This window comes from Saccopteryx leptura, chromosome 4 (genome assembly GCF_036850995.1).
Source record: "Saccopteryx leptura isolate mSacLep1 chromosome 4, mSacLep1_pri_phased_curated, whole genome shotgun sequence".
NCBI lineage: Eukaryota > Metazoa > Chordata > Mammalia > Chiroptera > Emballonuridae > Saccopteryx > Saccopteryx leptura.
In genome coordinates, this window is record NC_089506.1 from 46173159 (window position 1) to 46191496 (window position 18338).

Sequence of the window (18338 nt, forward strand, 5' to 3'; positions counted from 1 at the left end):
CCTGGAAAGGCTAGAAAGATACTTTTGACTCACAGGATTAAATTTAGCATAACCACATTTGATCTGATCCCAACCAGTTTTTCTAATCTTCCAACATTCCTTTTGTTGTTCAAACCCAACTACCAGTTATTTCCCTCAAACCATTACACTAAAAGCTGCTCATCTTTGGACTCATGCTAATCTTGTCATATAAAACTCCTTCTCTCTCAAAATCCTACCCATCCTTCAAGGCTAACTCCAAAACTATCTCTTCCTTGAGGGGTTCCACTCAAAGGGAAACGATTGCCCTACCTATGTAATCCCAATGTCAAAAATGGCACTGTGAACTCAGATCACAACCTATTCATTTATGGTCCGGCTAATGCAAGTAGTAAGGTACTTGCTGAATTGAATTTAAAGTCAAGTCTCTTTAAAAAAAAAAATGCCAAAGAGATAAAGGGATGAATTAAAACAGGCTTTATTTTATAGAAGGTCCTGTTTATAAATCAGGACTTAATATACTTCTTGAGAAAGATATTAAGTTACTGAAATCAGAAAAATATAGTTCACAGAGAGGCTTTAGGGAACAAAAACACAAGAAATTCATTTATTGAACAGAACTTACCACTATGGATTGTACCCAAAATTCTTCAATTGGTTATAACTTCAAACACATAAACACAGGGTATGCAGGCCTATAACTGTGACAATTTACAAAAGCTTAGGGCTTTTGCTTTATCTGAATTTAAGCATCAAAAGTATTGCAAACAAAATATTTGCTACTTTCTAAAGATAATTTAGTACTTACTGTATATTTAGAACCTCATAAATGAGGGATTTGGGGTCCAGACTCAAATTAAAAATTCATACTTAGAATAGTTACATGCATCTAATAATGAAATAACTGTATTTTACTTCTTTAATTATAAAAAAAATCTTAACCAAAACAAAAATGCTAAAATAAGTAAATACTAATACAAAGAATTGGTAAAATTACCAGTACTCTGTGCCTCACCCCAACATATAAGGTTTAATCAAGTATTTGTAATAGTCCACATGTCCTTCTCTCAACCTACCTGGGGCCTCTAGAAGACCACGTATATTGATTTGCAGGTAATTTCTCTCTTAGAGAATACTCAGCAACCATCATATCAGGTGAAACATAAGCACCAACACCTGTGGGATGGATGTCATCATTAACAAAAGGACACAAAACATGAATCTTATTCTAATCCATTATTGACTTGGCTGTGTGACCTTGGATAAGTTGCTTTATCTTCCTACACCACAGCACTGTCATAAAATGGAAAAATAAAAAGACATAACAAACAAAAGTTTACTATGTACCAGACATTAAACTATACGTCTTGTTTTGGGATATAAAAATATCAGATTATGTGGATTAAAAATAATAATGTACCTGAAAGCATGTACAGGTGTAAAAGAAAAAGAGAAATGTTTCAAACCATAAAATGTAACATTTGAAAAAAAGGAAATTGGTTGGTCATTTTTATTTTATTTTTTACTTTTTACTTTTTATTTATTTTTAAAAATTTATTTATTGATTTGAGTGAGAGAGGAAGGGAGAGAGACAGACAGAAACCTCGATCTGTTCCAATATGTCCTCTAAGGACTGAACCCGCAACTTCTGTGTATGGGATGACGCTCTAATCAACTGAGCTATCTAGCCTCTGCTGATTAGTCATTTTTTTTAAATTTTTATTTATTTATTCATTTTAGAGAGGAAAGTGAGAGACAGAGGAGAAACAGAAAGAGAGAAGGGGGGAGGAGCTGGAAGCATCAACTCCCTTATGTGCCTTGACCAGGCAAGCCCAGGGTTTCGAACCGGCGACCTCAGCATTTCCAGGTCGACGCTTTATCCACTGTGCCACCACAGGTCAGGCCGATTAGTCATTTTTTTAAAGAGAGAAAGTGAGAGAGAGACATACAGACAGAGAGGGAGAGAGATGAGAAGCATCAACTTGTAGTTGCGTCACTTTAGTTGTTGTTCACTGTTGCTTCTCATATGTGCCTTGACAGGGCGCTCCAGCTGAGTCAGTGACCCCTTGCTCAAGCCAGCGACCTTGGGCTTCAAACCAGCAACCTTTGGATGCAAGCTAGTGATCACGGGATCATGTTTATGATCCTCCACTCAAGCCGGTGACCTTGAGGTTCCAAACCTGGGACCTCAGCATCCCAGGCTGACACTCTATCCACTGTACCACCTCCTGTTCAGGCTGACTGGTCATTTTAAAATGACTATTCTATTCAAAACTCTACCCATAAAGTTGGCAGTATTCCTCTCCTCAAAAATGGCTATAATAATGAGCAAAAAACAAAGACATAATATGCCAGTCTTCTAGATAAATATGCAAATAAAGTCTAGTTAGACTTTGAAATACAATATTGAGATCAAACCTGGGTTTTTCATTTTGGAAACTTGGAAACATGGCCTACAGAGATTGAAAAAAATGTACAAAATACACAAGTAGAGAAAGGATTCAGAATCCAGGTCTACCAGCTTCTAATTCCTCTTTACAACATACACATATTCAGAGTACAAAATGGGATACCATATATGTGAATTAAGAGGATTTAGGTTAACAATGCTGCCACATAAAATTGCAATTATTTTGTAAAATTTAGTTTAAAATTTTCAGTGAATATGGGGATAAGAAGACAACAAAACACTGAATATTATAGAAAAATAGTAAAGATTGATCTTTAAGAACCTTTCAGATCTATTTTTTGTTTCATTTTCATGTGTACATAAAATATCCAGATAACCAAAACACACAATGAATGTATCACTGGTAGGCACTGTTGCCTTAACACACAATTTAACAGAATTACTTAGGCAAGAGGTTAAATTACATGAAGTAGCTATACCTTAAAATGCAGAAGCTATAAATAAAAGCATATCTTATATTAATCTGGTATTTGTAAGATCACTGATATCTAAATATTTTTTTTTAAAAAGGACCAATTTCAAAACTTGGATAACCAAATATTTTATATACATCTACAGTATCTACATATCAATAACACCTATAATATGTATATGCCTACTCAATTATTGACCTATATACCAGAAAAATTATTTGGGACCAAATAGTTTTTATAGTCATATATCCAATCACAAATACCAAAAGGTAGAGGGATTATTTTGATCTCAAATAAAAACAAACAAAATATTTCAGGCATCATTTACTACATACTTAATTTTCTCAATTCATCCTCCTCACTCACGCTACATATTTAAAAAGAACAGGGAATGGGTTTTATATTTCATGGTTTTTCTGCATAAGTTGGCAGCTACTGTACTATAAAGTAAACTAACTGCATTATTCTCATGCTGTGGTTGCAATTAATTTTGGTTTCCCATAACTCTTGTTGATAGGCATTTTTCCATTAGATTAGAGTGAAAGAGATTAACACTGTAGCATATGTAAAGACCAGAGAGTGGTGCACACTCATGGAACAAATGTGTTTCAACTACTTTTCCCATTAATAAAGTTCCCTTCCTCTACATCAGTTCTTTCTGCATGTCCCAAGAGAAATCAAAGGAGGAAACTCTACTATAAATAAGTTGCACACTATAAGTAAAAAGTAAAGCAAGTATCTTTACTGTTCACTTAGTTTGGAAAGCCCTTTCCTTGATCAGTTCTACTAACTGAAACCTTCATCCTACACTTCTTCCAGAAAGCCTTACCTAAATTCCCCAATCAGAAGTGGTTGCACTTTTGTAATCCTGCAGCACTGTTATCTGTACCTCCTTATTAAACCTCTTATTCCAGTCCACTTCAGAGTGAATTCCAGATCAGCAGGTCCCTATGAGATTAGATTTTCCTGAAGGTGTATTTAAGGTTTACAGTGTTTTGCATACAGTAGAGATCCAATTAACACTGGATCAACTGAGGGGTTTTTGTTTGCTTATTTTTAAACAAATCCATTTCTAAAACAGAAAACTAACCTATTACACTTGACGTAGTTCCACCAGGACAACCAACTGTAGAAAGGCATGGGCCGTTATTTCCAGCACTTGAAACATAAATTATATTATGCTTCCACACTGCTTCATTGATTACTTCACAAATTCTCCTGAAAGAGAGAGAGAGAATTCCTTTGAACATAAAATACTGTCTCACTTTTCAAGAACTATATTATTATATGAGAAATTATTATTTGAAAGTATTATTTGCAAATATGGTTTATATAAAAAAATCAGACTAAAATACGGTTCTAACAGGACTAAAACAGCGGCTATAAATAAGGAGGTGTGCATTAGAATCACTCAAGAAACATTCTCAAACTACAAATACCTAGCCTCTGTTCCCAAAGTATTTGTAATACCAAAATATTCTTCCAATGCATAGCTAAGTAACTTTTGGCACCACTCGCCAATGGTGGAACTGATACAGCCATTCCAGGTGATACAGACCAGTGGGGTTTTAATGCTAGGAAGCAGTGATGAGGCCAAGGAAATACCAGATACAAAATTGACTATACGTGGGGCAAACTACATAAGGACTGAAAGCAAGTCCTGAATGGTTAGCAGTGATTGAGTAGTGGGGTACAGTTGAAAAGAGGCTACTACTAAACCTGACAGGCTCAGGGAAGGCCTACCTGGCGGCCTTGCAAATCAGAGATCTAAAGTAACCACACAGGATGGTCTAAAATTAAAACTTTCTAACTAAAAGGGGTTCATGGCGAGTGGTTATGTCCTATGGCAGTGTTTTTCCCTGGCAAAGGTCAACATTTACCTTACCTGAACCTGTCGTCTTACTTTGCAGCTACAGTAACACACCTGATAACATACCTTTGGAAGATCAAAGTAATATCCTCCCCCCCTCAAAGCACAACCACTGCAGCAGAGACCACAAATCCTCTCGCTGTTATCACATTAACTGTAACTATCCTACAGAATCTGGCAGTACGAAAACACTGATGTCATCATCATAGGAAGGAAGGGTCGGGAAGTGAATACACACAACCAAGTTTTGCTGGAAAAGTGAGTGAAGTAAGTATGAAATATAGAGGTTTTGTGTCTGCTCTAAGGCTGGTGGCTCTAGCCTGACCAGGCGGTGGTACAGTGGCTAGAGCATTGGCCTGGGACACTGAGGGTACAGGTTTGAAACCCTGAAGTCATCACCTTGAGTGCAGGGTTGCTGGCTTGGGCGTAGGATCATAAACATGACCCCATGGTCACTGCTTGGGCCCAAGGTCACTGACTTGAGCAAGGGGTCACTGGCTCAGCTGGAGACCCCAGTCAAGGCACATATGAGAAAGCAATCAATGCACAACTAAGGTGCTACTACTATGAGTTGATGTTTCTCATCCCTCCCTTCTAGTCTGTCTGTCCCTATCATGCAAAAAAAAAAAAGGAAGCAGCTGGCAGCTCTAGAGTATGTCTGTGTAGGATAATCCAGGAAAGGAGAGATGAAATGAGAACCAAATGGCAAATGCTTGAGTGACTCCTGGTCCTTCTTTCATTACACAATAGGGAAGGCAGAGAAGGTGGGGTCAGAGCAGGTCACAGGAAGGGCACAGAGTCCTCTGCTGCGTGCTTTTATTCTAAGGGAAGAGGGGAGGGATTTACTGAGGGAAGAAAGGGAAGGTCACCAAAGGTCTCTGAGGAGAAAAAGAGGTATAAGATGGTCACAGAGGAGTATAAGGGCAAATGCAGCATATGACCAAAGACAATGCTATGTAAACATCTGATGTCTGTGGTCACAATCTTAGTGTGATGTCAGTGTGCTTCTCCAGCAAAGTCTGGCAGATCAGGGGCTGGTTCACTGGGATCATTTGAGGGAATGACAGGGTTTTGACAGTCTAGAGTTTCGTCAGGTAGTTACACCTGGGAGAGTTAGGTTGCTTATGGATGAGGAATTCTAGTGATGGATGGGCGTGGGGTCTCCCTAGCTGGGAGGATAAAAGGACATCAAGGATATGAGTATGGGAATGGGAGCCAGAATCTAGGAGATATACAGTTATCATCTAAGCACAGTGACTGTTTTCTAAATGTGATTTTCAATCCAGTTATGAAAAGCATTTCATAGTCTTCATCAGCTAAGTTTCAATGGCTAACAAATGTCATACAACACTCACCCAGAATTTGGCCAGTGAGTTGCTTCTCCGTAGCTATAGTTGACAAGATCACACTTATGATTTATAACTTCTATCATCTATTAAAATGATAAAGAGTTTAATTAGGCAGCAATGTATAGAAACGAATTGGACAGTAAAATAAAGGCATAGAATCCCATAGTTACTTGATGAATGAATCATATTCTAATCCAAATCCAAAAATATAAGTTACTTCTAGGGCCTGACCAGGTGGTAGTGCAGTGGATAGAGAGTCGGACTGGGACATGGAGGACCCAGGTTCAAACCTTGACGTTGCCAGCCTGAGCGTGGATTCATCTGGTTTGAGCAAAGCTCACCAGCTTGAACCCAAGGTCACTGGCTTAAGTAAGGAATCACTCAGTCTGCTGTAGGCCCCTGGTCAAGGCACATATGAGAAAGCAATCAATGAACAACTAAGGTGCCACAGTGAAGAACTGATGCTTCTCATCTCTCTCCCTTCCTGTCTGTCTATCCCTATCTGTCCCTCTTTGTCTCTCTCTCTCTATCTCTGTCACACACACAAAAAAGTTACTTCTAGGAATATGGTTAAACTTTAAAAAAGGCAGGGGGAGACAAAGAACAGTAAATAATCTATAAAAAACAAAACTAGCATTAGCAGAATGGAGTAGGGGAGAGGAAGAGGAAATGGAATGGTTCTTACTAAATTCTAAAGTTACTAAGGTTAAAGAAAACAATTCACATGTTAAAATGAAATGCAGAATATTAGTTAAATTCTTCTTAGGCTGACAGAGCAAGCTGGATAAGAGGCATTTTTTTTTATTGTTTTAAAGCATCTCAAAATACCTTGTTAGGTTTACTAGAAATGAGAAATATAATATTTTTATATTTTCTAAGAAACTTTATCCTATCAGTTTTAATAAAAATAAATGAAAAATATTCTTGGTAAGCCCAGAGCATTTTACAAATCTAGAACTATCCAAGCTCATCAATCATTAACCTTCTAAATCAACACCTCAGAAATACTCACAGCTCTAATAAGGCCTGTGCCTGTTTCCATTGTGCTCAGTCTTGTATCACCGATCTTGATGGAGAGAATCTGGGCACCAGGAGCTACACCATTCCTTTCGGGCTCTTCCGGAAAATGCCCAGCAGCTATACTAGCTACATGTGTCCCATGAGCTCCTAGAAGGAAAAAGGGGAATAAGACAAAATATTCTCACGGATTCAAAGCTTTAACCATTCAATTCAATTTGTATACTATTAATCATGATAAAAATAATCTAATAAAAATATACTCTCATCTTAATATTTAATTAACATATTACCGTAATTCTTTTATCAATAATTCACAAAATATAAAACTCTTTGAGTTCCATATACTGTTCTGCTACCTGGCTTCTACGCTGTTCACGGAGAGCAAAAATGCAAGTCACAAAGATGAGCAAGTATTTGCAATATATATACAGACAGTCCTGGGTTGCTAGCAAGATAGGTTCTGTAGGTTTGCTCTTAAGTTGAATCTGTGTGTAAATTGGAACAGGTACATTTACCTTTTAAGTGCAACTTAGAGGTTTGTCTTAACATAGTATTTATTTTTATGTTTTAGTGCATATAAATACTTACCATAAACAGTTTCAAACCTACAGACCTATCTTGTTCATAACCTGGGGAATGCCTTAGTTGACAAAGAGCTTATATTCAGAATAAAACCTTTCAAATCCAAAAAAGAGACAACACAAAATAAAGATGGGTAAAACTTGAAAAGCATTTCGCAAAAGAGGAAAACCAAATGGCACATAAATATATGAAAAGATGTTCAACCTCATTAGTCTGCCTGGGAAATGCAAATCAAAGTTGCACTCCTTTCAGAATGGCTATAACTTTAAGGCTGACAACAGTAGCTGTGGATGGGGATATGTATACACTGCTGGTAGAAGAGCAGACCAGCAATTTGCAAAGCTGAACATAGCATAATCTATGATTTAGCAATTTCAACCTCTAGCTATACACCCAACAGAAATATCTGCACAAGTACACTAAAAGACAAATTCAAAAATGTTCATAGCAGCATTGTTTTGTAAAATTCAAAAACTTGAATGGATACATAGTATATTAATATCTGAATATTATACAGCAATAAGTATGCACTACTTCTATACATATGAGATGAAGTACATAAAAATAAGGCCAATTTAAAGAAGGCCAGATACAGGACATATATTGAATAATCCATATATAAATGGAAAAATCAGCATAGTAGGTTTAATCATGTGCAATGACCACTATTTAATCATTTCTGACCTATAAAAACAGCAATAGCAGATGGTTCAAACTAATGTACTAATAGAACTAAGGACAGTTGTTAACTTTGAGAGGAGAGAGGGTAGGTTGGTGGATAGGAAGAAATATGACAGGGGCTTTGACAATGCTTTATTTCTTTATTTATTCATTGGGGGGGGGGAGAGGAGGAGGAGCAGGAAGCATCAACTCCTATATGTGCCTTTGACCAGGCAAGCCAGGGTTTTGAACCGACAACCTCAGTGTTTCCAGGTTGACGCTTTATCCACTGTGCCACCACAGATTGAGAATGCTTTATTTCTTAACTTGGGTGGTGATTACTGAAGTGTCCACTTTGTGATAATTCAATGTGGTACAGCTTGTGATTTGTATGCTTTTTCCGACACACTTTATATACCAATGAAGTAAACAAAAACAAAAAAAGAAAATTAGGCCTGTTATTTAAGTGAAAATATAGGTGGAGAGAAATATCCCTCTACTATTAGATACACTATGACACAAATGTAATGATAACTGACTTCATGTTTGGGTGACATTAGCGCAGCAGAAGCTCCAGGAGAAACAAGAGCAATGACTCTTCCGACTGGGCCTGCTGCAATGCCAAGACTCCTCCTCTAGACAACTGCTGTCACATAAAATATGCGCCCAGTATTACCAACTCTTTCTTTCTTTCCTCTTATTTTTCCCAATAAAAATAGGAAAACTTAATTTTAATGTAATGCCCCCCTCCCCCCCCGCCAACTACCAGTGAGAGTGGCCAAAATTAGGAGAAGGCGGCTGCAGATATAATGTAGAAGGGTGCAGCCACTGTGGAAAATGGCTTAGAAGTTAAATATATACCTGCTATAACTAACCAGTTCTTAGTTATCATTCCAAATTAAACAAACATATATAGATTTGTACACAAATGTTGAAACAATCAAAATGCCCATCAATAGGTGAATGGATAAACAAACCATGATGTATTCACATCATGAAATACTACTGATCAATAAGGAACAAGCTTTTTATAACAACATAAATGAATTTCAAATCTTTATTCTGAAATAAGGCAGGTAAAAAACGTATTTTTTATTATACTTATATACAATTCTAGAAAATGAAAAGCAATCTAGAGGGACAGAAAGGAAGTCAGTGGCTACCTGGGTGAAGACAGGCTGGATTACAAAGGAAGACAAGCACACCTGTGGGGGGATGGGTATTTCATCACTTTGTGGTGCTGGTTTTCGGGGAGTATGCATCTATCAAAACAGAGCAAACTGTGCGCGCGCGCACACACACACACACACACACACTCAAACACACAGTATATATTACTGTATTTCAGCTATGATTTAACAAAGTTGGGGGAGGAGTGAGCCTTCCACGGCCTTCTCTTTGCTCCCTCACTAGGAGGAACCACTATAGAAGCTGTGTGTATATTTTCCTCATCTATATTGTTACCATTCAAACACATATACCATATACATGGTATAGTATTTCCTAGCATGGTTACAGTTTTACACAAATGTTTTATCATCAATATATTTTTAATACAAATTTATGTGTTTGAGATTTATAAATACAGGTATATGTAAATATGTTTTGATTGCTGTATAATATTACACAGTATGAATAAGACACAATTTTCTAAAAACCTATTCTTTTGTTGATGGGTATTTAGATTGTTTTACCTAAGAGCACAAAGATCTTCACTACAGAATTCTCTATCATTTTAAAAACGTTGTATTTCTCAAGGGTTAATATTTGGAAGTAAAATTACTGTCTATCAGATGAATTATGTTGATGAATATTTTGAGGTTGGACCATGCTTGTACTCTTAGAATGGACCATATAGGACTATGAGTTAAAGAAACAACACCTTGCCCTGGCCGGTTGGCTCAGCGGTAGAGCGTCGGCCTAGCGTGCGGAGGACCCGGGTTCGATTCCTGACCAGGGCACATAGGAGAAGCGCCCATTTGCTTCTCCACCCCTCTGCCGCGCTTTCCTCTCTGTCTCTCTCTTCCCCTCCCGCAGCCAAGGCTCCATTGGAGCAAAGATGGCCCGGGCGCTGGGCATGGCTCTGTGGCCTCTGCCTCAGGCGCTAGAGTGGCTCTGGTCGCAATATGGCGACGCCCAGGATGGGCAGAGCATTGCCCCCTGGGGGGCAGAGCACAGCCCCTGGTGGGCGTGCCGGGTGGATCCCGGTCGGGCGCATGCGGGAGTCTGTCTGACTGTCTCGCCCTGTTTCCAGCTTCAGAAAAAAGAAAAAAAAAAAAAAAAAAGAAACAACACCTTGCCAAGAAATCAAATCTGATTTATTATTCTGGACCTAGTTCTTCAGTTGGAATTTCTAGATTAAATTCTCTGTAAGGCTGCTTTTGGCTATAGGACTTTTACCATCTTGAACTTTGTAAATTTAACTCTAATTAGCAACTCTGAAGCAGAATACCTCCACTGGTCACGATAGAGAGCAGGTTTCCATCATCATATATATTCACAGAGTAATTCAACATCTCAGCTGTCCCAAAAGAACCATACTCTTGGGCTTCTTTGTAGTTTCTCAGTACAGTCGATTTACTCAAGTCCCCGTCTTCATTTGAATCAATGCAGGCTCTGTAAATTCAGAATAAAGAATAGATAAGAAAATCTATTTTCTTATCTTCCTAAAAATCACATAATATTGTTTCTCAGGTATCTTCTTACTATCCTATCTATTTTCGAGATCTTTGTTTCATAGTCATCAGCAAAGATTAGGTATGACAGCTTCACAAAACTCCAGGCAGAAAGCTTTATAGCCACTTAATATTAGACCAAAGCTTAGCCGACCTTCAGAAAAGTTTAGGATGATTTTGACACATAGCCTAGGCCTTATTTCCTTCTTCTTCCAGAACTGGCTTCATAAATGCAACAGAACATGTAGCTTCCCTGAAACAAGAAGTATCATTGAGCTTCTGTCCCAAAGTTATAACAGCCTTAGGCAAACATTTATTTTTTACAAAAAGCATTTCCTAAAAAAAAAAAAAAAAAAAAAAAAAAAAAAGCATTTCCTATATAATTCTATAATTTTACTCCTGTCTGCTCTTTCCCCATTTTAGCTTTTTATTGTATAAAGGACATCTGTTATAAATACTAAGGCATATATTCCATGAATAAAACACAACAATTTGGAAAGATGGATCATAAAAATTGTCAGTACACACCTCCATCAATGTGTAGCTAAAATTACTTACATTTCAAAAAAAGGACTTACAATATAGCAAGATATAAAAGACTGAACACTTATTAGAAAAATTAGGCAAAGAGAAAACAAACAGAATATTAAATGGACACAAAACTGAGGTTAAAAGGTAAAATGTATGCCATCAAACTCTCCATCTCTGCTAGACTTTTGGTTCCCAAATGATTGGCCTGTTCCCATCCTGAAAATCATCTCTGAAATCCTCTCTTTCTTTCACCTGGCCCATGAAACACTAAATTTCTAAAAGTTCCTCTGTTGTCCTCGGGATCTTTCCCTAAAGCACACCCCCTTTCTAATCCATTTTGCTTAGGTAACTTTTTCAAATTTTTCTTGATGCTTCCTAGATGGGTTTAGACATTGCCAATATTGCTTCCACAGGGTCTAGGGTCCATGGAGTAGCTTCTAGAGAGTCTACCTGGTATAAAAAAGCAACTCAAATATTTGCCAAATGATGAAAGAATGAACGAATGAACACTTTTAACAACATTCTCACAGCAAGGCTGGCCAAGACGGTGGTGCAGGGAAATGTGGTATTGGCATCCTCCCATAACCACATCACAACTACAGCTAAGCTAGAGAAAACCATCACTCAGAACTGTCTGAAATGGAGCTGAACAAAAGTCCTAAAACTACGGATAGAAAGTCATATCCAGCCTGGTGAAAGGAGCAAAGGGGCAGGGACATGGAACAGGCTGGTCCCACACACACATATGGTGGATAAAAATTGGGAGGACTATCTCTACTGTGACGTCCCCCATTGAAGAGGGAGAGAGTCCAGTCCTCCCACCTGACCACCCCCCAGCCCAGGGTTCCAGTGCAAAAAGAGGAGTCCCCATAACTTCTGGCTGTAAAAATCAGTAGGGATTGTGGCTGAGACAGAGGGTGGCCAGACTGCCAGGTGTTCCTTTAAAGTGCCCTCACACAAACTCACTTGGACTCACTCATTCTGAGCTTCAGAGCTGGGCAGCAACTTGAGAGGAACCAGGGACATAAGGGGAGGAACTGATGGCATCAGAGCAAGAGCTGGAGGTATAACTTTCTCCCAGACAGAAGTGCTGGCAGAAGCCATTGTTCCTTTTCTGAGTTCTCCCCACAGAGCCAGCAGGTGCAAACCATATTCAAGTCTCCATCAAGTGGGCTAACACCATTCACTCTACCCTGGTGATTCCCTGAGATGCTGCCCCACCCAACTAGCAGGCCCACCCAAGCTGTTTCCAGTGGCTTTTCCACAAGAATGACCTGCTGTGGCTCATGCTTCAGACTTTCCTTCCTCTCAAACAAGCAGCATCTGGCCTCAGAAGGTTATCTACTGCTCAATAAGTAGCCCCAAGCCCAACACTAGAAGCAGCCAGTCTTGGTTTGCAGGTTGGCCTCTCCTGGGCATGTCCAAGTCCAGCACAAGTAGCAGCAATCTGCATATCACTTTGTAGCTCATGCTGGGTGCCCACGGGCAGAACACAAGTGGTAGCAGATGTAGGCCTGCACCTTCTAAGAGGCCCAGAGCCAGCATACCCAGTGGACAGCTTCAGATCATGTTGAAGCATTACCCAACCAACTCCACCAAGTGACACACTCAAGGGGCAGACTCAGCAGGCACCAGAACCACAGTGAAGTAAGTCCTTCTCTGTGGGGTAGGGTCCTGCAAATCTGATGCACCATGCTCATCAAAGCCAGTCCTTGCAGCCTACTGGCCTGGGAGTAAATCCCTCTCATTGCCATGCAAACAGCAATCACGGCTCAAACACAAGAGGAGGATGAACATAGCCTGCATAAGGTGGTGGGGTGCACCTGGAGTACCCAGCTTGGGTGAATGGGGAGGCTATGCCCCTTGGCCCTACAGGACACCAACTATATTAGGTCACTCTACCAAGACTGGGACACACAGCAGCTTTACCTAATTCACAGACACAGTGACAAACACAGGGGGACAAATGAGGAAACAAAAAACATGTCCCAAATGATAGAACAGAACAAAACTCCAGAAAAAGAACTAAATAAAACAGAGACAAGAAATCTACAAGGCCCTGGCCGGTTGGCTCAGCGGTAGAGCGTCGGCCTGGTGTGCGGGGGACCCGGGTTCGATTCCCGGCCAGGGCACATAGGAGAAGCTCCCATTTGCTTCTCCACCCCTCCCCTCCTTCCTCTCTGTCTCCCTCTTCCCCTCCCGCAGCCGAGGCTCCATTGGAGCAAAGATGGCCCGGGCGCTGGGGATGGCTCCTTGGCCTCTGCCCCAGGCGCTAGAGTGGCTCTGGTCATGGCAGAGCGACGCCCCGGAGGGGCAGAGCATCGCCCCCTGGTGGGCAGAGCGTTGCCCCTGGTGGGCGTGCCAGGTGGATCCCGATTGGGCGCATGCGGGTGTCTGTCTGACTGTCTCTCCCCATTTCCAGCTTCAGAAAAATACAAAAAAAAAAAAAAAAAAAGAAATCTACAAGATGCACAGTTTAAAACACTGGTTAAAAGCTGTTTATTAAACTTAGTGAAAACCTCAACAGCATAAAAAAGGACATGGAAACCATAAAAGAGAACTAGTCAGAAATGAAGGATACACTAACTTAAATGAAGAATAATTTACAGGTTATCAATAGTAGAATAGATGAAGCTGAGAATCAAATCAGTGATCTAGATTTAAGGAAGCAAAAAACACCAAAACGAAAAAAAGAACACAAAAAATGAGGACAGTGTAAGGAGTCTCTGGGACAACTTTAAGCATATCAATATTCAGATGGGGTGGCCAGAAGGAGAAGAGAGAGAGCAAGAAATTGAAAATCTATTTGAAAAAACGATGACAAAAAACTTCCCTTACCTGGTGGGAAAAACCCCAGACATACAAGTCCAGGAAGTGCAGGGAGTCCCAAACAAGATGAACTCAGGCCCATATCTAGTCACATCATAATTAAAATACAAAAGGTTAAAGACAAAGAGGGAATTATAAAAAGCAGCAAGAGAAAAAAAGTAGTTACCTATAAGGAAGCTGATTTTTCAAAAGAGACTCTGCAGACCAGGATGGCAAGAAATATTCCAAGTGAATAAAAGATATTATAAGCAGGATTACTATACCCAGCAAGGCTATCACTTAGAATCAAAGGACATATAAAGACCTTCCCAGACAAGAAAAAGCTAAAGGAATTCATCACCACCTAACTAGTAATACATGAGATGTTAAGGGATCTTCTTTAGAAAAAGGAAAAAAAAAAAGATAAAAAAATAAGAACAATATTTAGTTCAGTAGATAGAGCGTTAGCCCAGCATGCAGACGTCCTGAGTTCAATCCCTAGTTAGGGCACACATAAGAAGCAACCATTCACTTCTCTTTCCTTCCCTCTCTCACTTCTCTCTCTCTCTTCCCCTCTCATGGCTAGTGGCTCAATTGGTTTGAGCATTGACCCCAGGCACTGAAAATAGCTCAGCTGATTTGAGCACTGGCCTCAGATGGGGATGGGGGTGGGGGGCTGCCAGGTAGATCCCAGATGGGGTGCATGCAGGAGTCTGTCTATCTCCCTTCTCCTCTCACTTAAAATAAATTATGAACAATAAAGTGGAAATAGACATAGAGTTATCAACTGAATCTAAAAAAACAAAATAAACGAACAAGCAGAACAGAAACAGACTCAGATAAAGAGAACATTTTGATGGCTGCCAAATGGGAGGGGATTCGGGGAGAAAGGGTGAAAACGGTGAATGGATTAAGAAGTACAAAGTGGTAGTTACAGAACAGTCACAGGGATGTGAAGTACAAAATAGGAATATAGTGAATAATATTCTAATAATTAGGTATGGTGTCAGATGGATACGAGATTTATTGGGATGATCACTTAGTAAGTTATATAATGTTCAATTAGTGGGTTGTACACCTGAAACTAATATAATACTGTATGTTAACTGTAATTGAAAAATAAATGTGTAAAAAAATTCTCACAGCAAATCCTGTGACTCATTCTACAGATCAGTTTCTTATAACTCCATTGATATAAAGTAACTCAACAATTCAAGCACACTATCAAAATAAATATAAAATTTTGAGATTTTATTAAATAACTCCACAGAGGGCAAACATGAATGTGGTACCCCTGTATAACTTTCTAAAGGTCTGGTTGACGTAACTCAAGAAACAGTTGTTAGAATATAGAGAAAGGAAATATGAAAATGAGGTTCATGGAAACAATAAGGTATATGTGTGACATATTAGAAGAAAAGGAGTTTTGGGGTTATAAATTCCTGAACATTTTAAATACATTTCTTTGTCTAATTTTCTATGAAAAAAATTCACAACTTTCATCAATCTCAAAAACAACAACAAAAAACACCCCTGATAACAAGATAAAAAAACACTGAAAAGAAAACAATTAGCCTGACCAGGCGGTAGCACAGTGGATGGAGCGTTGAACTGGGACGCGAAGAACCCAGGTTCAAGACCTGGAGGTCGCCAGCTTGAGTGCAGGCTCATCTGGTTTTAGCAAAGCTCACCAGCTTGGACCCAAGGTCACTGGATCGAGCAAGGGGTCACTCAGTCTGCTGAAGGCCCACGGTCAAAGCACATATGAGAAAGCAATCAATGAACAACTAAGATGTTACAATGAAAAACTGATGATTGATGCTTCTCATCTCTCCATTCCTGTCTGTCTGTCCCTATCTATCCCTCTTTCTGACTGTCTCTGTCTCTGAAAAAAAAAGAAACCAATTAATGCTCCTTCCCTTTATGTAATGCTTTATAAATACACCCAGCTTCCCTCAATCTGCTTTTGTTTCATAAGGAGTGATAGTGAGTGTGACACTTAACATCCTGGTGAATACTTAAGAGTATAAGTTATATTAGGTCACCTACTAAGTGCAGAGATTGGGGTTTAACAATTACTGGAAATGTGGCAGGGGAAAGGCAGACGTGACATTCTTTGTAAAACAAAAACAAAAGAAACATGACACTTAAGGTCACTTTACCCTCCTTCAGGAATGGTTGGCATTTCTGAAATGACAGTGCCTGGATTTGCCTTAGGTAATGTGGACTCTTTAAGATTCTCCTAAAAAATTCTGGATCTAACTCTGAGATAAGATAGGAAGATTATAGTCCTATATGACCCATTATGGCGCAAAAAGTTGTTTCTAGTAGCACCTGAAGTATATATACTTTGCTGTACTTTTTACTCACTGTAACATTTTCTAAAATGTTACTCTAGTGACTTCAGATTATATTTCATTGAATGTTTGATTAAATTTCATTTCCAACAGAAAAAGTCTCTAAGGTGTCTTAGAATACCATTGACAAACTGTTAAGAGTGTATCACTTACTTCGTTAACTGCCTTATCCAGCAAGTAAACCTCTTGGAAACACATACTGGCACCGGGACATCCTGATCCCAAATTTCTTTCCCTTAGGACAAAGTAGCCTGCAGTTCTCAGTTATGTGTGGAAAACACTTTAACTGAAACCACCCATTGCCCCAAAACCTAATCCTTGCTAGTATTATAGTATTTAAGGCCTTTTGTAGTATATTTTGTAGTACATATGCTCACTTTTATATCTAGTATTTTCTTCATTTAACCTTGCCTCCTCTCTCACACTAAAACTCACCTGAGCCTTAACACTGGTAATAACTTCATCATGGTACACCATGTGGTAGATGTAGCCAAATTTGTTAAACCGTATGTTTGCACACTTTTTATATTATAAATACTGCGATTAAGGCTTTCTGCATAGCTTTTAGAAAAATATTGTTCACAAATGTGTGCACACTTACATGTACACACACACCCAAACAATATGCCTACATGCATATGTGCAAACATGGAATAGATAATACCACCTAATTGGAAAACGCAAATATTTTATTAACACTTTCAGTCCCAAAGGGAGCATGGATTTCTCCCTCAATTAAAAATGTATACCCATTGTTACAGATGAGCTAGTACACACATACATGGGAGGAAAGCACTCCATTAAGGATACATTATAACGTAAACCTGAGAAAATTAATCAAGTAGTCATAGCTCGTTCTGTATCTAGAGAAATGATTCTCTGCACATGAACAGGAACTCTAACTATAAAACTATACTTGATTTCAAGTTAGAGATTTAAAAAAATAAAGTAAAATACAATTCTATCAAAAGCAAAAGAAAAATGTTTTAAGGAAAGGTTCTTGGTTTACTAAAGGTACCTTAAAACACACATATGACAAAATACCTGTATTAAAAACACATTTCTATTTCCATGCATATAATAATTCAAGGAGTCATACTACCCAATTCCAAGAAACACATATGCAGTGTACAATTCACGAAGAAAGAAACTGAAAATGTAAAGGATAGGTAACTTGGTATAAATCACCAATATTATTAGTAGCAGTAGCAGTAGCAGCATTAATAGCTTACTTTACTGAGTGTATACTATGTGTAGAAACACAAATATTAATTTTTACAAAATCCCCTAGAAAAGCAGTATTATTATCTCAATTAAGAGATGAGAAAGGCTCAGAGAGGTGTCAAGTCACACAGCGAGGATTCTACCTCAGAGACTGAATTCTGTATCATAGGGACTGTATTATACTACCTCACTTCAGCTTAGCTACATTGTCTCTATTGAGATATCTTCATTCAACTTTCCTCCCAGGCCCAAAGTAGATGCTTTGCAACATTCTCATGCAGTTACTTTCCAAACTGACCAGCTTCAAATCAGGCGTATTTCTACATGTCTATCAATGATTAACTTGCTAAAATCTGGGTAATGATAACTCTCTGGTTAGAGAAACAAGTCTTTAAAACTC

The 18338-nt window shown here is 38.8% G+C and overlaps 1 protein-coding gene across 4 annotated transcripts in view; it reads right to left on the bottom strand.

Moving 5' to 3' along the window:
• The window catches only part of TPP2 (tripeptidyl peptidase 2), an 87872-nt gene that overhangs the window by 47569 nt on the left and 21965 nt on the right, over positions 1-18338 (bottom strand). For all 4 annotated transcript variants that reach the window (XM_066380581.1, XM_066380582.1, XM_066380580.1 and 1 more), the window contains exons 6-10: positions 10796-10959; positions 7094-7248; positions 6088-6164; positions 3953-4080; positions 1056-1155 (exon numbers count right to left, since the gene is read on the bottom strand). In XM_066380581.1, the coding sequence (XP_066236678.1) occupies positions 1056-1155; positions 3953-4080; positions 6088-6164; positions 7094-7248; positions 10796-10959 (624 nt within the window). The remainder of the gene's footprint in view (positions 1-1055; positions 1156-3952; positions 4081-6087; positions 6165-7093; positions 7249-10795; positions 10960-18338) is intronic.